Source organism: Ursus arctos, unplaced genomic scaffold (assembly GCF_023065955.2).
Source record: "Ursus arctos isolate Adak ecotype North America unplaced genomic scaffold, UrsArc2.0 scaffold_7, whole genome shotgun sequence".
NCBI lineage: Eukaryota > Metazoa > Chordata > Mammalia > Carnivora > Ursidae > Ursus > Ursus arctos.
The window spans coordinates 804,939-832,653 of NW_026623089.1; the positions used below are offsets into that span (position 1 = coordinate 804,939).

At 64.8% G+C, this 27,715-nt stretch overlaps 1 protein-coding gene across 5 annotated transcripts; it reads right to left on the reverse strand.

Annotated features, from left to right (window-relative positions):
• Window positions 1-499: 499 nt before the first annotated feature.
• PWWP2B (PWWP domain containing 2B) lies at window positions 500-27,159 on the reverse strand. Of its 5 annotated transcripts, none has more exons than XR_008958055.1 (4): window positions 27,024-27,159; window positions 16,867-18,176; window positions 12,937-13,051; window positions 500-2,530 (listed from the first exon to the last, which is right to left on the reverse strand). XR_008958055.1 is itself a non-coding variant. In XM_026494455.4 (3 exons), the coding sequence occupies exons 1-3, from the start codon at window positions 27,146-27,148 to the stop codon at window positions 2,520-2,522; spliced, it is 1,446 nt and encodes a 481-aa protein (XP_026350240.2). In that variant the 5' UTR covers window positions 27,149-27,159; the 3' UTR covers window positions 500-2,519. The 5 variants fall into 5 exon arrangements, 2 of the variants coding, with proteins under 2 accessions (XP_026350240.2, XP_026350239.2); XR_003314717.4 differs by having other exon boundaries at window positions 16,567-18,176; XR_008958054.1 differs by lacking the exon at window positions 27,024-27,159 and adding an exon at window positions 19,148-20,480 and having other exon boundaries at window positions 16,567-18,176.
• Between the last annotated feature and the right edge of the window lie 556 nt (window positions 27,160-27,715).

The following is a 27,715-nucleotide window of genomic DNA, read 5'->3' on the forward strand; positions in this document are numbered from 1 at the left end:
CTACACCCAGGACCTCATCACAGGGAGCAAGCTGGCCCCTCCTGCCCAGCCCATGCTCCTGGGCAGGGACCCTCTGTCCAGAGGACCTCCTCCCCAGCCCCTCCCAAGCTGGCAGAAGCCTTCCTCCTCCACCGAACCTTTCCCAGCCCGGGGCCCAGAGCCTCTCCCCCAGTCCTCCCCCTCCCCTGGGAAGCCCACCCACTTCCTGCTGCCTTTGTGCTGGGCCCCATCCAGGGTGAGGCAGGGGTGGGGGAGCAGAGCACCAGACTTACCAGGGCACCTGGATGTCACCAGGGACCAGCCCCCTACCCAGGCTTGGGGGCCGGTGCTAGGTGGTGGGCCCTTGCCCCCCAGTTCCTGGAAGAAAGACTGTTCTACAGACAGGCGTGGTGGGGGCTACCGTGAAATCGAACTGACAAGAAAACGTGATTAGTTTGCTGCTTGAAGAAACAGTCACAAAAACCTAAAAAAAAAAAAAAAAAAAAAAGCTGCCTTCCCTTTTAATTAGAACTGCTGTCTGCCCTGCACGCCCAGAGGCCAGTGCACCCCAGCTGGCATAGGGGTGGGGAGGGGGAGCGAGGCTGGCTCTCACCTGCCCCCTCCAGCCCGGCCGCCCACCTGGGGGCTTCAGCAAGCACGGCCTGGGGGAGCCACGCAGTCCTGGGCACCTGAGCCACAGGCCACTGGACACATGGTGGAGACCCCAGGCCACAGGCGGGACGAGGGACTGGGGAGCCACAGGCCTGAGGGTCTTCTTGAGTCCAGGCTGCAGCCTGCAGGATCCCCGATGGGCGGAGGGCCCAGGCCCAGGACCGAAGGCCTGTGTCTCAGGCAGGGGCCCTCACTCAGCTCCAGGGTTCTGGGCAAGGATGCCCAGATGCAAACCCCCGCAGCTGGTGGCCATCCTCACGCCTGACTGTGGGAGCTGGTTTTGCCACCCTGACCTGCAGGCCCCGGGCTGGGAGCCTTGGCCAGAAAGTTAGCGGTGAAAGTGCCCAGTCCACGGCTGCGTGTGGCTTCAGCTCAAGGGCCCTGCGTCCCCGTCACTGAGACGTGTGTTTCTCGAAGGAGCCATGCCTAGCTTTCCTGGAACGCCCTCTCTCTGCCTTGGCACTGCCCCCGCCCCCCAATCCAGGCATCATGTCAGAGTGGGCATGGCAGCCCCTGGCACCCAAGGGCCGGGCTCAGCCTGGGGTGACGGCCTTAGGGCAGCTGTGAGCACAGGGGGCCTGGGCTCTGCTGGACCCGTGGAGCGAGGGCAGGGAGGCGGCTTCTGGGGAGGGGAGGGCAAGGGGAGGACGGCACCTCTCTCTGTCCTCCACAGCACACCCCCGACCCCGCCGCCCTCCTGGACTCTGGGGGTGGAGGGCTGGAGGGGCCTGGACCAGAACAGCTCCTCCCGAGGGTTTCATTCTGGTGGGATTCTGGCTCTGCTGTGACCGATGTTTGACACCCCCACGCCCACTCGGAAGAGTCAAGGCCAGAACCACAGGAACCGCGGGGGCGGGGGGTCCCACCCTCTGCTGTCCTGGAGAACATCCAAAGATGCCCCCCGCTGCGCATACCCCCAGCCTGGCCACGAGCAGTCCTGCTGGGGCGGCGGGCCCTTAAAGTGCTCCAGTAAAACCAGGGACGGGCCAAGCTGTCGCCGTCCTCTCTGGGATGCCGCTTGGCTCCAGAAGAGCAAGCCAGGAAACCAGCCACGGCAGTTGCCACGGCAGGTGCCACGGCAGGAGTGAGAGCAAGGCTACCCCATTTGCAGACACGCTGCCCGCCCGGGCCACCTGCTCCTCAAAGCTGCCATGTTCCTCTACAGGCCGGTCCTCCTGCGACCCATAGAATGCACAGCCTCAACACAGACCTCCCTTCATTCTCTCCCGTGTTCGAACAAAGAAAGAGCAGAACCCATTTTCTGTTTCTTTCTTTTTCTTTTTGATCTTTAAAGTGACAAAAAGGAGAGAGGAGCCCTCTCTTACAAACGCGGGGCCAGGTTGCTTTCCTATGGAAGTCTGAGCGTTCTCAAAGCGGTGCCCTCCCCAGGCCCACAGCTCGGGTAGGCGTGGGGGGGGCATGGCAACCCCTGAGGGCAGGTGCCAGGCGCCCAGCAGGACCCCGGCTTTGCCGCCCTGGTTCTCAAGTGCACAGAGACCCTGCGGTGGGCCTGGCCCAGGATGCCCGATGCTGGGGTGCCCCCCACTTTGCTCCGTGGCACCCCCGAGGGCAAGGTGGCAGCAGCGGGCGTGTCACTGCGCTCCTGGAGCTTCACAAAGCAGAAGAACAGAAGTGTGAGTGTGGGGAATCAATACATTCCACGGAGAGGAGCCGCCGTGCTCCGGGGGCGCTGTCCTCCGGGCCGGACACGCCTGCCCCTCTCGGGGCAACCGTGAGCAGGCTGACCGCCATGGGCCGGGCACGTCTCTGCACATAGCTGGCCAGAAGGCACGCAGGGTCCCTCAGACGGAATGGGGGACGTGGAGGGCACCCCCAACGTCGGAAGCTCCAGGATAGCTGTGCTCTCATCATCGATGACCTTCAGGGGAGCAGAAAGGAAAAGAGGTTACCCCGGGGTCAAGTGCTGGGGGTCCAAGCACCGTCAGAGCACCCACTGCGGGTCTTTTGAGCCATGTTTCTTGGGCTCTTGCCTCGCCGGGGATCCCCAAGGACCCCAGCTCCCAGTGGCCCTCACCATCCCGGGAGTTGTGCCTCCCTGGTGCCCGTGCCTCCTGGGCAGGGCCCCCCAACCCCGTACCCCACCTGCATCCATCCTGCCTCCCAGGGGCCCTGCATTTCCCAGAAAAAGGTGCAGGACCCTTGACTACTTCACGGGGCTCTCCATGAAGCACACAGCAGTGCTGAGGGGAGGCCTGCTGTTCTAGATCCTTCCGGCCACTCATGGCCTGGGGAAGCTAATGGCTGTGCACATGGCCCTGGGGCTCACAGCTTTGAGGGACCCCAGCATGCTGCCGTTAAGGCGTGTGGAGAGACACACCCTCCTGGTCTGGGGGGCCCTCTGGGGTCGGGGGCAGACCCTCGAGTAAAAACACCTCCCCCAGGTTGGTGGGGAGTCAAGCTTCAGCCCTGCTTCTCGATGCGTTCCCACCTCCCGTGTGACCACCCAGGTCTCCGATGGCTTCCCTGAGCAGGCGGCCCTGGCCGTGGGGGCAGATGGGCACCTCAGCCCCGGGTCTCAACGCCAGACCCCCCACGGAGACAGTGGGCAAGCCTGTAGGAGGGGAGCCCACCCGAGGCCAGCAGCCTAGGGGGAGGGTTCTCAACGTCCCCCTGCCCTTTAGTCAGGGGTGGAGGGAGACATGCAGGTCTGCAGGGTCCAGGGTCACAGGTCCTGGCGGCAGAAGGAAGCCAGAGGCCAGTGCTGCCGCCTCCAGTCCGGCCAGGCAGGAGCTGCAGGAAAAGAGGCACCACGAAGCCCCGCTGGCTGCAATCCCGCTGCTCTTCCCACCGGAAAGCGCCTGTGTCCCCCACCCGGGATGTCCCGAGACCAACACAGGAAGCAGAAGTGACAACGCTCCTGTCCCGGCTCAGCCCCCAAGACAGAGCTGCCGCCACAAGGTCCCTATTGCTGAGACCTCTGTGCTGGGAGGGAGCGCAGCCCGCCACGCGGAGGGGCCCTGGGTGTGCCTGCGAGAGAGCGAGAGAGCGAGGGAGAGAGGGAGAGAGAGACAGAGAGAGAAAGAGACAGAGAGACAGAGAAAGAGAGACAGAGAGAGCACACCGCTGTGCACGGTGTGAGGGCTGGCGTGCCACGCGGGTGCGGCCACAGCGAGGGAGCCCATGGCTCCCGCGCTGCCAGGAGCTCACACAGGAGGAAGACAGGCGGTGCCCTCGTCGTCTGAAGCCGCTGTGTTCTGGGGGAGTTCGCTCACACAGCGGTCGCACGCCGCGTCTGCAAGCACTGGGGGATTTGACCTCCCTGAGCTGCGGACGAGCGGATGATAAGAACATAAAAACTAAGCAGCCAAACATGAGGCAAATTCAATTCCCAGAGAACAGAGCCAAGTGGGCAGGAAGCACCGTCCAGGGGGAGCGGCTGTGAGTTTTCATGTCCACACCACGCTGGACTGAGCCCCAGCCTCGTGCTTGTGTATGTGGTGGTGGGGGGGGGACAGGGGACCCCGTGATTGCTCTGTCTTCATCTTCGACAGGAGGAAATGTCCGTGAGCGGTGCCTCGATTGAAAAATCACGGAATAAGAATAGCAGGAAACTGCACCACTTAGGACTCTGGAGACAAACGCTCTCGTTACACACTTTCCATCACTAGTGGCGCTTTACGATGTGAACACACATAACGCTGATACAAATAAAACTTAAATGAAAAGAAATTATGTTCAGGAACGCCTTACTATCATGCGAAATGAGAATCAGAGCCTTCTTCCATTTACGAGGAATAAAACCCCAGAGACAGAGCTGCACAGAGAAACCCACGTATCTTCCCCCCGCTCCACTGCCGGCACTGCCCCCCCGCCCCCCACGCTGGCCCAGAGAAGCGGGGGTCAGGTCCCCGGGGTCAGCCCTGTGCAAGCCACACCTGCCCAGGGGGGCTGGCCTGGAGGGACAGGTGGTACAAGCCCGCAGCTGGATGGGAGGAGCTGGGGCCCAAGGCAGCCGCAGGGATGAGGCTGCGTGGAGGGGGGCAAGGCACTGACCTCCATAGACCTTCCCATGCAAGGCTGCTGGCCGTGGGACAGGGCGGACATGGGGGACTGCCCCTCCCTGCAGTGTCACAGAAATGGGGGGTGCATGGCCCATCCAGGCCCGGACCCACCGTCAGGCTCCTGGGGGCCCAGGAAAGACCCCGGGGCAGAGGGCTGAGAGCAACCATCCCACCCATGAGTGGTCTGGCTGGGAGGGTGGAAGGAGGGACTGCCTGGCCTCCTCTATCCAAAATGGCGAGGATTCCAATGAGCAGGAAAGGTACGCCCTCAGTGGCTACAGCAAACCAGAGACACTCGCCCTGCCCTGGGGTTTCATGGGGTGAGACCAGCGGTCCCCAGGGGGCAGGAGAGGCAGTGGCAGAGAGGGACAGCGATGACCTCGGCAGAGATGTTCAGGGCTGGGGGCGTTGGGGCGGGGGGCAGCTTCCCTGGGTTATTTCTATTTTGAACAACCCCAGGGGTGCCATCACCCTCCCACCCTGAGGCTCAGAGGGCTCCGCACCCTGCCCAAGGTCACTCAATCAAGCGTCGAAGCCAGGCTGCAAACCCATATCCCAGGGCGACCAGAACAAAGCCCCACAGACGGGCAGCTCCGAACACAGAGTCCCTCCCTCAGTCCTGGAGGTCAGACATCTGCAATCCAGGTGTCCCCAAGGGGGAGTCCTGTCTCCAGAAGGCCTGAGAAGGGGACCCCATGAGGCCCTAGGTCCCCTGGTCATGGACCCCACCTCAGCATAGCTAGACATCGGGGCTGAGCACCAGGAGTGAGGGGCCCCCAGGTGACAGGCGCCTCTGCTGGAAACAGGCCCCCCAAGTGCAGGCCTGACCACCCCTCACCCCCGGCCCCGACCACACGCCCTGCAGGGAAGGCTGGCTGTGTGCAGACCAGCTCCACACTCCCCGGCCTGTGAGGGGCGAAGCAAGCAACACGCACGCAGCGGACAAAGGTTTCTGCCCCGACCTGGGGTGCCGTCCCTTCCCTGGCCAGGCAGAGGCCCTGACTCGGGGTCCCCGAGGAGAACATGACCCACTGTCCGGGGAAGCTCCGCAGGAGGATGGAGTCCCCACCCTTCCTCCTCACAGACGCCCCCCACTGCTGAGCACGGACATTCCCAGCGCAGGGAGGAGCTGCCCCTTCTTAGATGGGGGGTGGGTACACAAACCCATTTCCATTCCCACCAACACTTCGCCTCTCCCTCTGGGGGAGCGGCTGTGATGCCCCAGGCTGTTCCTGCTCCAGGAGAGGTCCGGGCAGGGGTCAGACAGCCCCACCTCCACAATACCGGGGAGCTGAGCGCCTGGGAGAAGCCGTGAGGAGGGGTGAGGAGGGGTGAGGAGGGGCGTCAGGGTCTGGGGAGGTCACAGCCCATCACAGGCGGAGTTGCTGGGGGGCGAGGGGTCAGCGCCACCCAGAATCCCGTGGCTGCTCCTTTCCATTGAGTATTTCAGGGGCTCCCATCCATCACAGGCAAGCACGGTTCACACGGCCCCCGGAGATCATGCCCATACTGCCCATACCCCTCTCTGAGGCCGACTTTGGAGAGGCCTGTAAACATCCATCAGCTGGCATTCTCATTAGAAAAATGCACACTAGACCAGAGAGCAGGTGGCCAGGGCATCCCCTCTCCCACCAAAAGAAACACGGGATTCGAGTGAGCCGAGGAGGGCTGGTCCTCACTGTCTGCCGCGGACGGCCAGCGGCTCCTGGAAGCCCTCCGGCTTGGCTGGGCCTCCAGGAGAAGAGCAGGTGTTCCTAGAAATCTGGAGACGGCGGGGCTGGTCCCCTGCTCTGCTGTCGCTGGCCAGCCAGGAAACCCCTTCTGCAAAAGCAGAGCCTTGGCCAACCCTCTTCTTTCCTCCCGCCCCCGCTGGCCCGGACACCCCGTCCCGGAGCACCCCGGCCCCCGCTGTCCCTCCTACCCCGCCCGACTCGGAAACAATGGGGAAGGTGAGGTCACTACACAGGCTCCGGCCGACAGTGGCAGCCGCACCGAGAATAGCTCGTTTTTCCCGGGACTTCCTGGGCAGGGAGACGCCCTACTGGCCGGGAACCAGCCCAATTGCCCAGCAAGCTGCCCCACCTGCTCCGGGGAGGACAGGCCTCCCTGGGTCTCTGGGCAGGGCTCTGGCTCCCGCGTCCACCACGCAAGTGCTCTGACAGCCCCAGCCGACCCCACAGGGGCTACGTCCCCTACGGGGCCCCGAGATCACCACGACGGGCCCCCGCAGTTAAGGTCGGCTGAGGCCACTCTGCCCACCTGAGACGCTGGCGCCCCAGTGACGGGGTCCTCAGCTAGGGCTTGCTGAGAAATGGCGGTGAACAGGAGGGCCTGGGCCACGTGGGCATAGGGTGGGAAGCATGGCACAAGTCAGCCAGTGCCCAGGCCCCACGACGACGACCAGACCTGCAGCCCTCCACGCTGAAGACCAGAACCAAGAAGGCCTGTTTCTCCAGCCACAAGGCTTCTGCACACGGTGGCAGCCACGTCAGAAGCGAGGATCCCCAGGCATCACAGAACAAGGCGAAGGCCCACGGCCGCTGGCCAGGCATCGCCGACGTTCACCATCCGTAGACGCAGAGTATGTTCCGGGCCCTCCAGGAGCCAAGGAGACACCCAACACGCATGACCCCGTCCCTCCTAAGCGTCTGCCACACAGTGGCCACCCACGCTCACATCCTGGACCTGTGACCCCATGTCCAGCCCCATGAGATCCACAGCACGTGGCCTTCCATGGGCCACACACCCAGGAGCTCTGCCACTTGGCCCTGTTCCTCCAGATTGGCTCTTGGCCAAGCATGGCCACACCCTCAACCCTGCTGAGACCAGTGTGGCCTTGGCCGTGGCCCGAGCACCCCGCTCTGCAGGACCAGGCCCTACACCACCTGCTTGGTCCCCGTGGTTCCTGTAGCCACATACACCCACACCGCACCGCAGACCCTGGCCCAGGCGTGAGGGCCCCAAGGCCAGGGACAAGGGGGTGCAGCCCTGTCTCCCCTGGGAAATTCAGAGACGCTGGCAGGAAGCCTTCAGAATCAGGGTCAGTCACACCCACCAGAAGCGGACGATTCCCAGGAATGCCAGCATCGGAGATGCCACGTCCTCCGGAATGGAGGACCGGAAGATTGTTGTTAGAAGTCAAGTTTCCCCACCATATCCAGAAGGTTGACACTCGGCCCAACCCTTGTGGTCCAGAGGCTCAGGTGCCCGGCTCCCAGCCAGGGCTCCCCCTCTGTGTGGGGGGAGCCCCCGGGCAGAGGTCGGGGAAGTGCTGACAGGCTCAGAACCCCAGGAGGGCCTGTGATCCATGTGATCTGTCCATGTGGATGTGGGAGCCTCCAGCTCAGGGTTCGCAGTCCAGAGATGCCACGGGGAGATGCCTACATGCCTAATTGCCCCAGAGCCTCTTCCCAGGCTGCCTCCCCCCCAGGTACCCTTCCAGCCATAGCTGGAAGCGTCTCCCCTGGCCTCTGTGCTGAGGGCGCGTGGACACATCAGGCCACTGGCTCTCGTCTCCAAGGCCGAGGCAGGGCCGCCCAGCAGCCCCTGGTGTTCTGCATGCACAGTGCAGAGCCCGGCCAGGACTGAACCTTGGCTCTGCGCCTCCCATGAACCACTGTCCCCATCCCCCGGTGCCACGGGCCCCTGCTGCCAGGGTCTGAACTCACGGGAACTTACTTACCTGCAGGGGAGACCCCCACAGAACAGCGCGTGGGGCGAGTGTGCCGAGCGGGGGCTTGTTGGGCACAGCTGTGCATGGGGAGCTCTGGGAGCGCCTCCCCGAGGAGGGGACAGAGAGCCACGACCTTGAGGAAGAAGTGGCAGCCAGCAGGTGCGGGGTGAGGTGGGCGCCAAGGCTTTGCCACACGGTGCCACGAGCCAGGGCCCAGGGAAAACATGGGTTCTCGGGGGCCACCCTGCCCTGGAGCCTGCAGCCCCACCGCTGGGCCAGGTCGGAGTCTCGGGTCCCCTGAGGCCTGCAGGATACGGGCACCTTCCTGCTTGGTGACCTGCTCCCACCCCCAGCTCACAGGTGCCTTGTCAGGAAAGCGTGGAGAGCCCGGGGTCCGTAAGGATGCTGAGGAACAGGCCGCGGTGTGCCCGCGCACTCTGCCGGGATGCGGACGTGGTCTCCACACGTGGCCACCAGCATCTTCTCTGCGGGTCAGAGGGAAAGTGAGGCACGGAGGGGCGTGGATGCCGCTCACGCCCAAGCGGGGAGAGGGGGCGACATGTAGGTGTTTGCTTGTGTCGCCAACGTGGGAGGACCAGCCAACCCTGAGCCAACGCTGAGCCCCATGGGGTGCTCCAAATGGGCCTGGTCGCATCGATTTGCCACGGGACCCTCAGAAATGTGCGCGGAATTACGAAACACACACCAAAATGTAAAAAGACAGAAATAGCTGAAAGTAGAAGTACAATGAAATCAATGACCCTAACTGTGTTTCAAGGTCACAACAACCGCGGACAGAGGATTTGTCTGGATGACTTTGGAAGAGGAATCAGACACAGCCCCCAGCCCACGAAGGGCCAGACCCCAGGGACAAGAAGACCCACAAGGAAACCCTGCAGTGTCCCCACTAATTGCCCACAGGTGACACGAGCGAAATTGTCGCTCTGACATGACATGTGACACATTCCATGAAGATTAGGTGGCTGACATATTACACGTCAAATATACGGCACACGTACGTTTAATATTCGACATACGACATACAACACACTCATTAACATTTACATGGAAAATTAACACAGTTGACCCTTGAATAACACCGGGGATTAGGGTGTGACCCCCCCCGCACGCTCAAAAATCCTTCGACTCCCTTGAAACGTAGCTACTAGCAGCCCACTCTGGACCAGACCACACTGCCACTGAACACGTATGTTGTGCATGTGACACACCGTATTTTTACAACGAAGTCCGCTAGAGGAAAGGAAACGTTATTAAGAAAACCAGAAGGGAGAGAAAAATTTACTTTTACACACATTCACAGTACTGCCGTGTATTTCTCGAAAAAACCCGCGTACAAGTGACCCTTCGCAGGTCAAACCCGTGTTGTTTAGAGGTCAACTGTAATTACATGAGTTTCGTGAAGAACCAAGATTTTCAGTGTAAGAAAGCAGAAACACAAATATGAAAATTAAAAAAGTACAAATTCTGAATGAGAAAAACTAGTTACGAAGCCCTGATCTTTCTTCTAAAGAAATCCCAGGTCTGTCACCGGCCCACGCTAGAAACAGTCCGGAAACCGCCAAGAAGCTCGGGGCCCCCAGGTGCCAGGAGGGGTGGCCAGCTGCCATTCCCCGGAGAGGACCCAGGACCCGCTGGAGGGGCCGACCCCAGGTCCGGGCGGGAAATGCCCACCGCAAGCCGGAATCCGGTCAGAGCCGACGCGGGAGCCGGTGAGCTAACCTGCCGCGGACGGGCCAGGGTGAACACCGGAGATGGCGATATGTGCGCGGATGGAAGGGAGTCGCGTGCTTGTGTGACATGCACATGCCCAGGACAGAGCTCGCTGGTCATAAGGCCAGTAAGACTGCGCCTAAATTATGCGGTGACCCCAGTGTCACTGCAGGATCGCTAAGGAACGGACAGGGTAGCAGTGCTGAATAAGCGGGGCCGCCACCCCCGCGGACGGTCCTGCTCCAATCCAACGGCACAGGTGCGCAGGGTGGGTCCTGCCCTGAGTGCCCTCGAGCCTCTGGGTTCGCGTTCGGGCCAGGGGTGCAGAGGCGGGGTGGGGCCGGGGGCAAGTATTTGGAGGTGGGGGGGCATGGAAGCAATGAAAACAAGGGCAAAACTCGCTCTTCTGCCAGGTCAGGCACCTCACCAGGGGGAGGGACAGCACCTGCCTGGACGACCCCCGCCCCGCTCCCCCCAGAAATCCCCTGGCCCCAGGCACCTGGTGCCCCGGAAGCCGTTGCAAACACCCTGTGAGTCTCCCGGGCACTGCGTTGCCCCTGCTCCTGCCACGCCTACCTGCACCCCACCTGGCCCCCCCCCCCCCGCTGCCCCCGCACTCAGGGCCCTGCCCGGAGGAGGCGGCAGGGCAGCGCTGGCAGCTGGGAGGCGGCGGGACGGGGCCTGCGCTGCCACAGCAGGCTTGGAATTACAGGTCTTTGTTTCCTTCGGGAACAAAATAATTACAACCTTCACAGAGGACCTGAGCTCCCTGAACGCAGCTCAGAAGCCCATCGTCAGAAGTGGAAGTACCTTTTATTTAGGGTTGGAAAAGAGAAAAGCCAGTTTGGGGCGTGCAGCTCAAGGACCCCGTTCCAAAAGGGAGAACCCACAAGAAGAGTGAGGCCATGGACCCAGGGTCGGACGACTCCGCCCCAGCCCACCAGCAAGCTGCACACAAGCTTCCGGCCTCAGTGAGGGCGACCCTGCCAGGCCAGCCGTGAGGCCGGAGCCAGCAGCTCCGAGCGTGGGGCTCAGGCTGGCTCTCCTGCCGGAGCTCCGTATCCGGGGAGAAACAAGCACCGTGACACTGACAGTGTGAAGTGTCCCGCGGCGCTGCCAGGACCCACCGCCCACAGGCACCGCCTCCCGAGCAGGGTGGCGTGTGGCGGATCCCTCTGGAAAGAGTCCCTCCATCACCGCACAACCCCAGCAGGCTCTGTCCGCCACCAGCCGACCTCTCCCTGAGCCCAGCTGGCCTGTCGAAGAAGAGGCTGGCGGGCCTCAGCAGGGTGGACACGCAGGCCCCTAACCCAACCGCTGACCAGACGGGAGGAGGCAGTGGGTGGACGGTGCCCCCCAGACTTCAGGTCCCAACCCCTGGGGCCAGCGGATTGTCCCCTTCGGTGGGGAAGGTGCTGCAGGTGTGATTACACTAGGACGCTGGGATGAGGACACACTGGGTCACCCACATGGCTGTCCTGGGGTCCCTGCAGGACACAGAGGCGGAGGACAGGCCATGTGATCACAGAGGCAGAGCTTGGGGTGATGCCATCACCAGCCCAGGGACTCTGGGAGCCCCCAGGAGCTGGAAGCACCCTCCCCTGGGGCCTCCAGAGGGAGTGCACCCTGCAGACACTTGAGTTTGGGGTCGGGCCTCCAGAACCAGGGGAATAAACTTCTGTTCTTGCAAGCGGCCAGTGTGTGGTCACTGGGGACAGCGGCCACAGGAAGCGAGTACAGGGGATGAGGCCAGCCCCAAGGACACTCAGTGACGCTCAGTGAGGCACGAAGTCTAGTCCTGGAGCTGCCCACCCACCGGCACCTTGAGGGGCATTGCTGTGTGACCCCAAAAGCTCCTGCCCTCCAACACCCTGGCCACTCAGGCAGGAAGGGAAGTGCTGGGCCCGTGCTTCCACAGGAGGCTGGACAACAGCCCCGGGGTCCTTCCAGCTCACCTGGAGTCTGTGAACTTTCTACTGGCCCGAGAGGCCAGAAGGGGCCCCGGGAGCCATCCTGCCCCCCACCCCAGGCAGGTGCCACAGCTCCTGGCCCACATTGCAACAGAGCACCGCCGACAGCCCACCTACCACCCGGCTCTGCCCAGTAGGGGCCCCCAGGCTCCAAGGGCCGCACAGACGTCGGGGCTCCCAGGACACTGAGCCCCGTGGGGCGTGCTCCCGATGACCGTCAGTAATGGCTCCCTCTCTGCCCACCCTTCCCTGTGCGGGGCCTGCGGGCTACGAGGTCCCCTCCCATCTGTGTGGGCCCACTGCCCCCTTGAGTCCTTGGCCCACCTGCCTCTCTCTGCCTGGTCCCCATCTCTGGGCCCCCCTGGGCCTCACGCCTCTGGCCACCTCTCTCAGCCTCTCTCCTCCACAGCTTCCTCCTCTCCACTGGCCATTCTATGGGGCCGAGATCATTCCCCAGACCCATGACCCAGCCCCGGTGCTCCTCTGAGTGCTGGGCCCGGAGTCACCTCCCAGCCAAGACTCCAGCCAGCAGGGGCCGCCCGGTCCACAGCGGTCCCCAAGTTCCAGGAGCCAACACCCAGCACCCCTGGCTCAGCTCTTCTGGGCCTCAGAACCCGCTCCCCACTTCGCCCCTGGCCTCAGCTTCTGTCCTCCCGCCGTCCCTCGCTTCCTGGCCCTTTTCAGACCCTCTGCCTAACCTGCCCGCATGGTGCCCTTTCTCTCATGACAAGGCTGCTGCTGCCCGGGCCTCAGCATCCCCGCGCCTGCCCGACTGCCTCCTCCCCCACCCTGGAAAGTACAGGCTTCCTCCTGCCACAGGCCTCGGGCACGCACCCTGCTTCTGCCTACGATGCTCACCCCCCAGCCTATTAGCTCATGATTAGCTCACCGTTCACGCTCAGCCATATGTCACCTCTTCCAGGAAGCCTTCCCGGATCCCCAGTCCAGGTCAGCTTCCTCGCCAGATGCTCGCTGGGGGGCCCTCGTCCCTTCTCAGCACGTTCCTGTGTGTGATTATGCACAAATTTGGGGGTTGTGATTCACAGGGTGTGGCCCACAGTGATACTGTGCCCCTCTGTCTCCCATCTAGCAGAGCTCTCGGCCCAAGGGGGCCGGCGGCCACCCTCAGGAGGAGTCGCCATCACTTTCAGGTTGGGGGGCTGGCCCCACGCTCTAGGCTGTCCCTGCCCCACCTGCAGGACGAGGGCCTCTAACTAGCCAAGTCCCTCAAGGTCCGGGTCAGAGGAGGGTGCCTGCCCCATCCAGCTGGGAGCATGAGCCATCCCCACCCCAGGAATGCAGCCTGTGACCCTCCCACCTGACCTCCCTGCGGGGCCCTGACAGCCCGTGTGTGCGGGTGGGGGGTACAACGGGAGGAGGCCCTGTGAAAACAGCCCCTGCTGAGCCAGAAAGGGAGTAGTGGCCCCTCCAGAGGCGGCTGCCAACAGGCCCCCCAGGTACCCCTCACTCACCACCCAACCCGAGAGGTAGGTGCTGCTGTCACTCGGAGACAGACGGGGAAAATGAGGCTCAGAGATGCTGGGCTGGGGGGCCAGAGCCCCAAGTGACCAGCCAGGGCAGTGCTGGGCAGTCCTGTGTCTGTACCTGGAGGTCAGGGCCTTCCTCAGGCGGAGGCCCATGTCCCCCCAGGGCAGACCCAGTGCTCTGGGGGCAGTCCCTGCCGAGGGCCGTCCCTGCCGAGGGCCACTGTGCCCTGTCATCGGAGCCCAGCCAGGCCCCCGGCTGGCCCCTCACCAGTGCCCTGGCCACCAAGTCCCAGGCTGGCTCAGTGCTTCTCCAGAACGTCCCTGCAGGCACCCCCATCAGCTGAGCCTCCAGCCGTCCCCCCTTCGGGATGGAGGACTGTCTCGGGACAAGATGCTGGGCACGACGTCCCTGGGAGGGCCCTGACCCCACGGGGTCTGCTAGGACCCTCCCTGACATGTGACGGCTGGTAGTGCAGACACCCCCGAGGCCGAGGTGCTCCTGGCTCGTGTCCTCGGCTGCTAGCAGCGCCAGTTGGGCTGGACACAGCCTGAAGTACAAGCTTCCCCAGCCGGTCTCCCTGCCCAAGCTCCAGGCCCACGCAGCCCTCCTCCCAGGGGGAGCCCAGGTAGTAGCGACCAGGAAACCCCACCAGCACCGCACACAGCTCAGCGGGGCCGCCTCCTGCACCAGACCCCGCAGCCCCAGGCTTGCCCAGGGAAGCCCACCGTCCCCACTGAAGGCAGTTCCCAGTTTCCCTTCATGGAGCAGGCCGGAGGGCCGGCCCCCAAACAGCATCACGGACACCTGAAAGCAAACTTGCCCACCTGGAGACACCCCCCCCCCCCCGCCCGCGCTCATCAATGCCAGCAGATTAAGCACCTAAACACCGGGCTGGTGTGGCCCTCGGAGCAGTCTTCCATCCTCAAAACACAAAACTCACAAACCAACCAGGCACAACGGCCTTGTGCTTTGGTGCTGAAAAGATGCAGCGTCCTACGCTCCCAGAGCTCCGTGCACTGGTGTGGGAGCACGGGGCCCAGCCCCAGAGGCCAGAGAAACAGCCAGCCACGGAGAGGGGGAGACACAGAGCCAGAGGAGGAGGGAGGGGGAGGGAGAGAGGAAGGCAGGGAAGGAGGAGGAGGGATGGGGGAGGGAGGGAATGGGGGGAAGAAGTGGGGGAGGCAGGGAGGCAGGGGAGGGAGGAAGGCAGGGAGGGTGTAGGGAGGGGGCAGGCAGGGAGGCAGGGAGGAGAGGCCAGTCTGTGGGCACAGCCCCCGCAGCAGCCAAACCTGTCTGGCCAGATTCTTCCCTCTGCTTCCCGATAAACAGAGCCAGCCCTGAACACACTGGGCTACATTCTCCAGGGATGGCTGGGGGCTCCCTGCTCCCCAGGCCACACTGGGCCCCGGGTGGGCTCACTGTCCCTAGTAAGTGCGCACTGTGACCAGGGATCCGAAGGTCACTCTTGAGGACTGACTGCTCACCACGTCCTCCCCGACACGGCCCCCCGGGTGCAGAGGAAAGGGCCAAGTGGGACATGTGCCCAGGCTCCACACTGACCCCAGACCCGGCCAAAGGCAGGAGGGTCTGGTGGGCAGTGAGCCCAGATTGGGGACAGCAGAGGGCACACAGATGGGCAGGGCCCCACAGAGGGTCCCCAGGCCCCCAGGACAGGCCCAGGGCAGGGCGTCTGACCTTTCTCCGGTGCCCTCCCCTCAGGTGAGCGGGCCGCCCACCCCCCCAGGGTACCCCCACTTGAGACCCTCGCTGGCTCGATGCCAACAGGTTGGTGTCACTCCCCCGCCCCGACATGAAGACCCAGAGCTCGCAGGCGCTGTGCCTGGTTCCGGAGGGGCGGGCTTGGGTCTGCACCCCTGTGAGTCATTCAGGCAGTGACCTGGCCTGAGACAGGAAGGTGGGGGAAAGGTGGGGACTCGGCTTCCAGAGTCCCAGCTGTGACCCTACCCAGGTGCCCCCCGCGTCGTCGTTGCTTCCTCAACCCCAGGCCCCCCAGTCCATGTGGCACAGCAGTGAGGGGTCATGCCTGGTGCCCCACAAACCCCTTCCCAACCACATATCCACCAGCCCCGCTAAGGCCTGAGGGCTTGAGCTGGGGACTGTGGTCCAGACAGGGGGGTGGGCAGGTGCACCAGACCAGACAAGGTCAGCTGAAGGTCACAGAAACCAAGGCAGAGGCCCAGCTGGGGTGGAGGACCACTGCTGTGAGCACAGTCCCGCCTCCCCCATCTCTGTTTCTGTGGGCATATGGGCTTTAGGCCACGGGGTCAGGAAGACAGCCGTGGCCTGACCTCCACCGGGGCACTCCTGCATACACCCTCTGGTCCAGCCCAGGCCGTCTGCAGGGGACCTGCCTCCTCCCATGGGGGAGGCCTGGGAGGGGAGTTGGCACTGAGAGGTGACACCCACATGCTGACCACAGGCCCACTGCCTGGTGACAGCGCCAAGGGGCTCCTCCTGAGGCCTGTGGCTGAAGGTCCTACACCTGGAGGGGAGTCAGAGGGCAAGACACCGGCCCAGGGACAGAGCCCAGAGCACCCGGCCGCCACAGGCCCAGGAACCTCACACCCGCTGATGGAGCAGCACCCACTGGCACCAGCAGGAAGGGTGGGGGCAGGGCCACGGGAGTGCCCTTCCTTCTTCCTGAGTCAGGACCCACCTGGGAACAGGAGGGAGAGGGGCCGAGGCTCCCGTCTGGGGAAAGAGGAGGGTGCGTCCCCTCCGAGTGAGCGCCCACCCCCAGGGATGCCCCCACCCTGCTACTCCCACCCTCCGTCAAGACCGTGATCTCAAAACCTGCTTTCTCCAGCGGGCGGATAAACGGGTAAGCGGATCCTTTCTGGCAACACAAAAGAGCCCGCACAGGCACAGAGACAGCGGACGCCCCTAGTTTGAAAGCCTCTCTCCTGTGACCTAGGAAGCTGAGCGACACAGGCATGAGCGAGCAGGGCAAGTGTCCCAAGGGGGGCGCTGGAAGTCTCGGGCTGGCCAGACCGCGGCCCCGCGCACTCACCTGGTCGCCCCAGTTAGGTCTCAAACTGGGTTAAGAGCTCCCTTATTTCCGGGGCCACGTGCTGCGCGGCGTTCGCAGCCTCTGTGATAGCCTTCCGATACATCCCCTTCTTCTTACGGTTAAATCTCAGTTTGAAAAACTCAGAGAAAGGGGAGAGTTTTGAAGTAGACAAGAACGACGTAGTTGGAGAACCAAACCACGAGACTTTCGCTTCTTGCCAAGAGGGCTCCCCGTCCTCCTTCTGGCTAAGACTGAGGTCAAGCACACGCGCTGGCCACCAAGGGAAACCGTGAATCTTACCCCACACGATGTCCCCTACGGCCACCGTCCTTCCGTCCTCGGTCACGCACTTGGAGACGCTCTGTGTGTGCAGCCTGACCGTGAGCGGCGGGACCGTCTGCCTCGCGTCCTTGGACGAGGGCCGCACAGACGCACCGTCGCCCGACGAGAGGTCACACGTGTCTGGGGATGTGACTTCCGAGCTGGACGATTTGGCCTCATCCAGGCTGTCGCTGCTCCACACTGACTCACGGGGACAATCCGTCCCCCTCCCAGGGCAGGAGGTGAGGAAAGCCAGGCTCTCTCGCCCGCGTTGACCCTGGGGACACCGTTTGAAGTCCTCATCCTCGCCAGAGCTTCCGGAAGAAGAGTCCACCAGCCCGCTGCCGGCAGAGCTGTGGCCGAGGAGAGCGGGTGAGCCGGCCCGGGGGCCTCGCCCATGGCCGTTGAGTGCCTCCACCAGCTCGGCCCTGTAGACGGGCTCCTGCTCCCCAGAGCCCCGGGGGTGGGGCTTCAAGCGGATCTTGGGGGGTGGCAGGTTGGTGCCAGGGGGCCCGGGACGTGTCAGCTTCAGCTTGGGGATGGAGGCGGAGGGCCCAGCGGGGTCCTGGCTGCCACCGAGCGGGGCCTGGGAGGGGCAGAAGGGCTCCAGGGACCCATGCACACGGGATGGGATCTCCACCACCTCGCCCTTGCCCTGCGGCGTGCTGTAGGAGATCTTGATAGCCGGGCTCCGGGGCACCCGTGCCTTGTCCTCCTCCCGCCTCTCCCTCTTGTTCCTCCTCCTGGCGGCGGCCGTCGTCGTGTCCCCTCCACCATCAGGGTCCTCGAGCTTGCGGGGCTCCCTGTCGGGGCCGGGGCCGCTGCCCACCCTCCGGCGGGGCCGAGGGGCCGCTGGGGGGCCGGCGCTGGCCTCGGGGGGGCTCACGGTGCTCTTGCACTTCTCGCAGAGTACTTGGCGCGGCCGCAGGCGAATGGGGCTCAGGGCGAGCCGGCCTGGGTCGCGGTTACGGGACAGGCGCCTGCGGGTCCTCTTGATGGTCCGGGGTGGCGGCTGTGGTACCCACTGCCGGTAGGTGCTTCTCAGCCACAGCGGGGGAGGGAAGGGGGCGCCTTCAAAATATGGCGGGAACGGTGGCACGAGGGGCGGGGGTGGCTTGGGGTCTGTGGTCTCCGGGGGCTGGTCCCCACAAGGAGGCGGCGGAGGGCCCGTCCCCAGCTGCATCGCCTCTCCGTCCTGTTCCTTGGGGGCCGGGCCGTGGCAGCCGTTGACGGGGGGGTCCTCGGGCTGGGGCAGCGGAGCCGACAGGGGCAAGCCGAAGAGGCCGGACCTGGCAGTGGGGAGACAGAAGGGGACGGTTAGGACCGTGAGGATGCTGCTGCACCCAGTCCCCACCCACAGGGGCCCGGCAGGATCTGGGTGCAGGCATGTGCCCGGAGCACCTGCAGGTCCTCCAAGCTCCAAACGGGGGCAAACACCCCCGCGTCTCCCCCATGTGGGGCATCCCAGGGGAAGGCATGTGCTCTATGAAGTCTGGGGGCCAGCACGGAGGCCACCTCTCCGGTCTGTCAGGCACTGATGTCCATATCTCGGTTCACATGGGCTCACAGCTTGAGACCTCCCAACCCCCAATGTAGGTGTGGGGGCCCTGAGAGCCTAAGAACAGGGTCTGGGGGGTCTGTGACGTGGCCTGACTGGGCCTGGGGGGGGGGGGCTGCTCTGTGGCCAGTGGTCCCTGGTCACAGGCCTTTCCACCCACTTCCTTCCTCCCTGAGGGAAAACCCCAAGCATGCTCCCTACGGGCTCAGGTCCCTGCCGTGTGTGTGGGTACCTGGTGGTTGGGGCTGCAGTGGCAGGTATGGCCTCCTGAGCCCAGAGAGGACAGGAGTCAGCCAGCAAACCAGAGCCCTGGGTCTGGGAGTGAGCCCGCTCCCTCCTAAATGCTGAGCTGGTCCCAACTGTCTCTACTGCCCGCAGGTGAAGGTGACATCCACACCACCCCTGCCCACTGCAACCTCAAAGGACCACCCCTCCTGCCTGGCACCCCAGGCCCTTTCCCCAGGACCTCCAGCTCCAGGAGCGGAGTGGGCCAAGCACCATCAATGAGGCCACGTGGCCCACCCACGGGAAGGGAAGGAGAGAGGACAGGAGACCCACCTCCCTCCTGTGAAGATCCACAGCCAAGGCCAAGGGCACGGCGCTCCCCCAGGGCTCCCCAGCCGGGACCTGCCCAGCTAGAGACCTGCTCTCCCCCCCAGAAGGCTGGACCACGCAGCCTCCACCTTGCAGACCGCTGCACACCTGGGGGGGTTCGTTGTTGAAATCAGCAGGCAGAGCGCCTTCCGGAGTGGACGGCCATCCCTGAGGCCTCGCGGTCGGAGCGTCACTGCATCTAATTCACCTGCGACCCACGGCGCAGCAGGAAACCATTCGCATCGTGCCAAATAGTGGGAAACAAGCCCGATCACTCCACACCTTTCTCCCGTGGTGGGCACGCACGGCTTTTCAACAAATGTGATGTAATCTGCAAGACCGCTTCAGCTCAAAGCTGCTGTTTTTAAGCACAAAAGCAGACTTCCGCCAAGTTGAGAGAAACAAGGCAGAACAGGGCTCTCCGTCCTCGCTCCGCGCTTCGAATCTGACCAGAGCAGAAATGAGGAATGGACGCTTCTACTGTTTCAATTTCCAAACGAATTCCCCACGCGCTGTCCTCCAGCAGAATCCAGACAAGCTAAGAGGGGCCGACCGGCCATGACATCACCGCCCCCACGGCCCCTGAGCGCCAGGGCCGGGAGCCGGGCACAGAGGGCACCGCCTCCCCACGGTCCTCACGGTCACGAGGTTAATGAACTAATAAACACGATGGCATGTCTGCGTGTGAACACTGCCCCATTTTTGTTTAATTCAAATTCGTGGTAAAAGCCTGGGAATCATGCTTTTTCTCCTTCCCATCAGGTTCCCATCTACTTGTGGCCGTCCCCTGAATCTAAAGTCTCCGTGGGTGGGGCTGGGGGGCGAGGGGTGCATGTCTTCTCTTGATGACCAGAGTCCAGCAAACACAGGTCCACGGCCACCTGGCCCAGACAGCCTGCTCCTGCCCTTTGTGTGGCCAGAGGGCTGAGTAGCCTGTAGCCGTGAGGGAGGGAGAAGGGGGCGGCAGTAGGGCCAGCCGGGGAGAAGGACCATCGGCTCCCTGCCCGGGGGGGACTGGGCTCTGGTGGGGGGAGCAGCCACGGTGAGACTGAGCGTCCGCTCCCCGTCCTCCTCTGGGCACGTGGCCCTTCACCTGTCCCGTGGCCTGGGACAACCAGGCCGGCCCCAGGACGGCTCCTGCCGCCCCTGCAGCCCCAGGCCCTGCGTCCCAGGGACCCACAGCGGCAGCGGAGTCCTCTCCCTACGTCTGTGCTGGCCGCGTGCGCACACGCCTTCCTGCACCTCGTGGGAAGCAGTCATGGGAAGCCGCGCTAGGACGGTCTCAGACTCTTGGGGACCAGGGGTGGGAAAGGAGGCCCCGCGGTCACGCCCTCACCTGGCACTGGGTGCACAGACCCCACGGCCCCAACCGCCGCCGCCAGTTTTGGTAAGTCAGGATCGACTGGTGCAGAGCCGCGCCTGCCCCGGCCACCTTCCTGCCCACCCAGCCCCCACCGCCCCGTGCGCCGGCACGGCTGAGCCGCTGGGACAGAGCGCGGACACCAGGCCCAAAACAGTTGCTGTGCAGCCCGCTCTGGACAGTGTGCCGGACTCCAGGTGTGGGAGCTAAGCCGCTGCCCAGAGTTGCCGCCACCCCCACCCGTGGCCGTGACAGGCAGGGGTTCCGGCAAACCCCACCCTGAGTCCCCAGGCACGAGAGCGGGGACGGGACCCCACAACAAAGTCGGCCGGCCCCTGCTTCTTTCCCCAGGCATCGAAAGCAGCTAAGAGTTCTGAGCACTAAACTCAAGAGCTCGCTCCGAGGCACGTGCGTGTGCACACACGTGCATTCACAGGGGCACGCATGCTCACCCTGAGCTCCTGGGCCAGCGTGCTCCCTGCTGCTGGCGGTTAGGGGTGTCAGGATCCCCTCCGTGGAACCCACAGCACCCCGCGAAGGGGCCTCCAATGCAGGGGGTGTTGGCAAGGACAGAGGGGAGGTTGGGGTGGCAGCAGTGCCCTGCCAGAGGGTGACATCGAGCAGACACACAGTGCCAGAGGCCCCCAGGGAGCCTCAAGGGACAGCCTCGGCCTTGCGGGCAGTGCCTGGATGGCACACTGGCCCCTACGCTGAGTGGGTACCCCAGCTAGGGGTGAGGAACAGAGCACCCCAACTGCCACCCCATGGGCGTGAAACAAGGGCCACAGGGAAGGCTGCGGGACCTCCGAGAGGACACCCTGTCGGCGGGTCTATAGACCAAGGGCGTCCCGCAGACAGGCAGGATCCACACACCTAGACCCAGAGGGCTGCTCCCAAGGCACCCCCAAAGCCCACGTTCTGCCCACCTTTGCAGGCACTCAGACCATGGACGGGGTGTTCACGCATACTCTCTCCTTCACCTGCATCCCCACTGCTCCCCTCTAGGCTTCTTTGCTGTCCCCCCCTTGGAACCAGCCCACACCCACTCGTGAGACTCCCCTGCCCCCTACCCCCAAGCCTGTGCCCCACACCAGCCTGCTGTGTCAGCGCAGACCCCCTCCTGCCAGCTGGGACCCAGGGCGCCCTAAGAGCAAAACCCCTGGGCAGCCCCTTTCCCATCACCCCCCACCCAAACCAACCCATCTTCCCCCCCAGGACCCTCCTTTGCAGGAGCCAGCACACCCTGGGGGTTCTACAGTCCTCTCCCTCCACAGGCAGGCAAGCAGGGGGGACTGAGGTGGGGGGGGGCAGGGGGGCAGGGGGTGGAAAGTCACCCTATCCCCTAAGGCCCCAAAGCTGGGGTCCAGGGGGTGTTTTGCCCCCTGTTTATGGCACATACACTCCTCAGGGAGTCCCTGTGTGTTTAGGACAGAGACCCAGGCCCTGACCTGAGCCAGAGCTCTAAGGCATGGCCCCTGGGCACAGGCGAGGTCAGGCAGTGACCCCTCCCTGCCCTGGTAGGTCAAACTGGGCACCAGCCTTGGCTTCACAGAGTACCCGAGCCTGGAGAGCAGGCCGTCCCTGCGGGGGGGGGGGGGGGGGGCTCCTGCCTTGGGCGGGGTGCGGGTGGGGGAGAGGCTTCCAGAGGTCAGCTGCAGCCAGTGGGATGGCACCCCTGCTGAGGACCGAGCGGCAGGCCCCATGACTCTGGCCCTGCTTGCAGCCACACTTCCTTCCCAGAGCGGGCCCTGCCCTGGCCACGCCCACAACTGCCTGGTGGGTAAACAGCAAGCCCGGGATGGCTCCCTCCCCCGGAGGCCCAGCTTCAGCGCCCAAACCCAAACTCAGCCCCCAGACACACACAGCACAGCCATTCCCTATTTACTGATGGGGTGCAGGGCAGAGAGAAGCCAGGGGACCAAGTGGGTCTGGGGACAGTAGGGGCCTGAGCTCACGTCCAGGCACACAGACAGCACAAGCCACTCTCCCTGGGAAGGACGCAGCACCCTGCCCCACTGGGGCGACCTCAACTGGACTCCAGGGCACAAGGCGTGCCACCGCCCTGCGGTTCGCCCGCAGGGCCCAGCCCCTCCTCGAGGCCAGGCTGTGCTGACTTTGGCTCATGCCCTGGGATGGAGGCCCCAGCCAGCCTGGCAATGCCCCACAGGTGACACCGCAGGGCCTTGGCAGGAGCAGGCTGGGGCGGCCCTGGAGCTGGACAGACAGCCTGCCAGCCCCTGGGCCAGGGGTCCCGGCCCCCCCACCATCCTACTGTGCTGAGGGTCCCCACTGGTTCCCTACCCAAGGACAGAGAGGTGTGTGGGGAGGGGCCCTGGGGACTGGGGAGCCAGGCTGGCCAAGGTCTCCGTGCAGGAAACCAGGGGACCCTGAAACAAAGCTCAGCACAGCGTCCTTGGGAGTTGGGGGAGGGGCAAATAGCCTCAGCTCCGAGGAGGGGCTGGGGACCCTGAGAGCCCAGGAAACTATAATGGGGGTCAGACCCAAAAGCAGAGTCGTTCTTCCCCGCAGCGCCCCTCACTCTGCGGAGACAAAGGCATGTCTCTGCCATGTCCCCCACTTGCACGGACACGGGAGAGAGCCAGCCTAGCCTGCAGTCCTTGGCAGGAGACCCACGGCCGGCCTCAGCTCACCCGCCCCCCTGAGGTCTCACCCATGCAACCAGCTCAGCAAACCCCCAGAGCAGCCAGGCCGGAGCTGGCCCCTGGCCAGGAGGAGCGGACCCGGCCGCCTGCCAGAGCTCCCGGCCTCCCCCGCGGCCTCCCTGCTCTGCGGACTCGGGACCCAAGTGGCTGTGGAACCCGACAGCAGCCTCTGACCCCAGCCGGGTCCACGTTTGCCCTGGACCTCCCTCCCTCATCCTCCCACAGGGAGAGGCTACCCTGGTGTCCAGTAAAGAGGTGAAGAAACGTGGCTTCTGGACCAGAAACACCCCAGGGGTCCGTCCCAGGTGACTGCAGGGAGCACCGTGTAGCCAGGAGCCTGCGGCCCCATGGGGCAGGCCTGAGTCCAGATGGTGAGGCCCACTCTGGCTGGTCTCCCTGCATTCTACACGTTGGTTTAGAAAATATACAGCAGTCTCTCTGCCCCCTGAGCCCCGAGGGACGGGCAGCCTCACCAGGCCTCCAGGCCCACCTCTGCTCAGGGAGTTGGGGAAAACGGGTTGGCCGGGGAAGTCACAGCCTGGATACCAGCGTGGCCCCTTGTCTAGGTAGACCCAGGGTCTCTGGGGCAAGTCACGGGGCCAGGCTTGCACATCTGGCCCAGGAGTCCAGGACTCAAGGGTTTAACCACCACCTGCAGCTGACTACATCCCTCTCTATGCCCTCCGGTGGCTCCCCCGGTCCACACCCCCTCATCACCTCCATGCTGGCCAGGTTCCCTTTGTGGGAGCTGCCTGCCAGCTGTGGACCATGCCACCCTATGTTACACTGGGCACCCAGCTCTCCGTCCCTCTGGCTCCCTGAGGACAGGGAGGATATGCCCAGTAGGACCTGGAACAGGTGTCCGTCCTTACTTGTCCAATGACCCATCACAGGACCGGCCACCCATGGAGTGTGCCTGGGATGGAACGAGGGTGCTCTCCTGCCCAGGGACGGGCCTGCTGGGGTTCCCGACTAGCTGGCTGCAGAAGCTGGAGTCCCAACCTCTCAGGGTAGGGTGTGGGTCACAAAGGCCCAGCACTCTTGTCTGGTAATAGCACCCTGGATGACTCACGACTGGGGAAGTTCGAAAAACACCAGCTCAGAGACGAAGGCTGGGGGCCTCGGGGTTTGTCAGGCCTGATGGGCCCCTGGTCCTCACTCCTGCCGTCCATGAGACCTTCCTGCACCACTCCGGGCCTCTGTGTCCTTGGGCCATGCCTCAGCCAGGGCCACCCCACTTGGGGGTCCTCAACCAGAGGTGTACCCCCAAACCACCCACAAAACCACGTCCACACCCACCCTGCACCCCGGTCTGAAGAGTTGGAGCCTGGGGGGTCAAGGCAGGCCTGGGCCACCTGTAGCCATACCACGCCAGGAGGAATCGCGGCCTTGTAGGGACACTGGAGGGACGGTGCCCGACCCGGGTACGCAGTGGGGAGTCAGTGAGTGCCGGGGAACGCACGAGGGTCTTCCCTCAGGTCACAGAGCAGCTTGGTGGCAGGTTCAAGACTCGGGCGGAGGAGGCTGGCATCCCGGCCGGCAGCTCCACACACTCACTGAGACCTCAGGGGCCTCTGTGAGCTCTCCTCCTTGGTGAACATATGGGGAAGAGAACCCACCTCTCAGAGTGCCAAGCGAGGGGATGCCTCCTCCCAGAGGCCCAGTGAGTCACCCTGCTTGCCAGGCCCTGCTCCAGGAGAGCGCGCGGGACCTGCGCGAAGGGCCCCTCCCCTGGGACAGCTCCATGCCCGCGTGAGACAGAGACAGACGCTGGCGATGATTTACCGCCACGCAGGGCTCCCGGTCCCCCAGGTCTGCACACCAGCTCTGGAAGGCGCTGATGAATGACAGTTGCTGGCACGTGTCTGGCCACACACCCCGGGCACACCAGCAGCTGCGGCCGGACTGCCCTGAACACACTCCCCACAAGCCCACGGCGCTGGGCCCCGCAGGTTCCCAATCGGAGCGCCCAGCCGCTAGGCCTGGCCGGGCAGTGCCCTCACCCAGCATGGGCCCCACCGAGGGGCCGGCCCCGCTACTGTCACAGATGGGGGAGCAGGCACTGACGAGAAACTGGCCTTGGGAAGGCTGTGGACCCAGCAGGTCAAGGCCAGACACCCTGTGCCCAGAACACCCAGGCCAGGCTGTAAGCGGCCAGGGACCCCATGTGCCGAACAGGCTGTACACAGGAGCGCTGAGCTCCTGGCGCTGCTGGCCAGAGCAGAACACAGCGTGAAGCCAGAGTGGGAAGCAAAGGGGAGACGACGGCAGGCAGGGGCAGTTTTGGGACCGAGCCTTGGCGGGGTGGAGGTGCTGGGGCTGCAGCGAGAGCCCGTGAGGAGCAGAGCTGCACCCACCGAGGCCCGGGTTCTGTGGGTGGCTCCGGTTACAGCTGAACGTGGCCATGGCAGGGTTGACGCCCACGAGTCTAACGCTGCCAGTTCCATGCTGGGGAGCCCGGCCTGGCCTGCTTCCTTCCACGAGGGGAGTTCTGATCTCTAAACCAGGTTAGCCCCAGCCCGGGCAGGGGTGGGGGGGTGGCAGCAGGAGGCAGACAGAAAGGGAGGCCAGGCTGCCCTTCCACAGGCATTCCCCCCACAAGTCCGAGAGGCCCACAGCCTGCCCTGTCCTGAGCTGGGGAGCCCAGAAAACGGAGGGGGGAGCCTCGGTGGCAGGCGACCCTCTCTAAGGAGGAAAGGCCGGGCACAGCCCTGCGCAGACCCAGGAGCAGGAACAGGCCCAGGCTGGCCATCCTGCCTGAGGGAGGAAGTGGTGGCCGTCAGTGGCAGGAGACCTTGGCTACCGCAGGGCACAGGCTTGGCAGTTTCTAGGTGGCTATGCTGCAGCCCCCCACCCCCACCCCTTGGTCCACCAAGCACTCTCCGTGGTAGCCAGGGTGGAGCAGGGCCACAGTCACCCAGGAGGCCATATGTTAAATCACATGACTTGTGCATAAATGGCTTCTGGCACATCTAACAACGAGGTAATACCAGCGGGGGACTGCTGAAGAGTGACGGTCCTCCTGCCACGTCCACGCCACTGCAACGAAATCTGGGCTCCACGCAGGGAAGAAGTTGGGCCTCGGCAAGGGGAGCCAGTTACTGCTCCAGCCTCGAGATAAGGCCCAGCAGGAGCGCCAAGACATTAGTGCCTGATTAATGCCTAATCATTTATCTGTGCACAGCTCACTACCATGTGACACTGTATCCAGGAGACTCTTCCTGCGGCTGAGTCCCCGCAGCGGAGCACAGGTGCGTCTCCCGGTGATGTGCCCCCAGGCCTGCCGGGGACCCCCTTCCACCCGAGAGCGCGCACGCGGGGCTCTCCACGCCACCCCCTTGCTCAGCACCTCCACCTGTATGTTTTCACTCCTACACTGCCGCCCCCTCCCCCAACCACAGTGTTTAAATCCCACCGCTGGACACAACTGCTTGCCAGCAATCCAGAGCCCCGAGTCGCCTCCGGGAGCCTGGGGGGACCCAGGGCATTAGGCTGGGCACCCCCACTCATGAGTGACTGGCAGGGCAAGTCCGGCGCGCATCTGAACCCACTCCCCCGCCCCCCCCCAGCCGATGACAATTCTGAAAACAGCCGAATTCAACAGTGCGTTTGAACAAAGAAAAGTGCGTTAATTATGGCAGACGTGCGGAGTTCGGGGCCGGCGGCACGCGGCGGCGGTGCAGGGACACGGGCTGCGCGCCCCGCGCCCGGCTCCCCTCCGCGCCCACCGCCGCTCCCGCCCGGCAAGTCGCGACGACTTTGAGAGCCACTTTGGCCCCCCGAGTGGCGGCCGCGCTCGCGCGCCCCGGAGCCCGGGCTCGGGAAACCGAAAGCGGGCGCTGGCGCCGCGCCGCCCCCGCCCTGGAGCCGCTCGGGGCCCTGGGCCCGCCGGCGCGGTGGGGGTGGGGGCGTCCCGGGAGAGTCGGGGCGCCCCGGGGCCCGCGCCCCCACCCCCGCTCACTTTTTCGTGCAGTCCAGCAGGATCCCGGCGAAGCTGCGCTCGCCGCAGCTCACGGTGACCAGCAGCGCGCCGTTGACGACCTGCTCCACCCGCACAGGCAGCCGGCAGCCGGCCCGCGGCTCCATGCTCCCGCGCCGCGTCCCGGCCCGCGCGCCCCCGCCCCCGCCCCGCCGCCGCCGCCGGGTCAGCCCGCGCGTGACGCCGCCCGCCGGCCGCCTGACGTCACAAAGCTCCGCTCGGGGCGGCCACCGTGAGCGGGCCGGGGCGGCGGGAGGGACGCGCGGGGCACCCCCGCCCGCGAACGCGGGCCGGAGCCGGGCGCCTCGGACCCGGCGCGGAAGCGCATTGCGGACCCCTGGGACGGGGCAGGGCTGCGCCCTCCTCTGGGCCCCGCGGCCGCGAGCGCCCGCCGAGAGGACCTGCGGGGCCGGCCGGAGCTCAGGACCCCTGCTCCAGGGCCACCCTCCCCGCCCCCACCCCTGCCCGGCCCCTTCCTCCCCGCGCCCCCGGGCCCCCTGCCTCCGGTCAGGCGCCCGGTGGCCACCCGGCACTGCGGGGAGGAAGTCCCCGCGACGCGAGCAGGAAGCCGGTCGGGCCGGGCGGAGGAGACGCGGGCGCCGAGGGGACACCGGCGGGCGCCCCGCGGCGGCCCACTCTAGCCCTCGCCGCGGAAGGGGCACTTGGCGACCCTC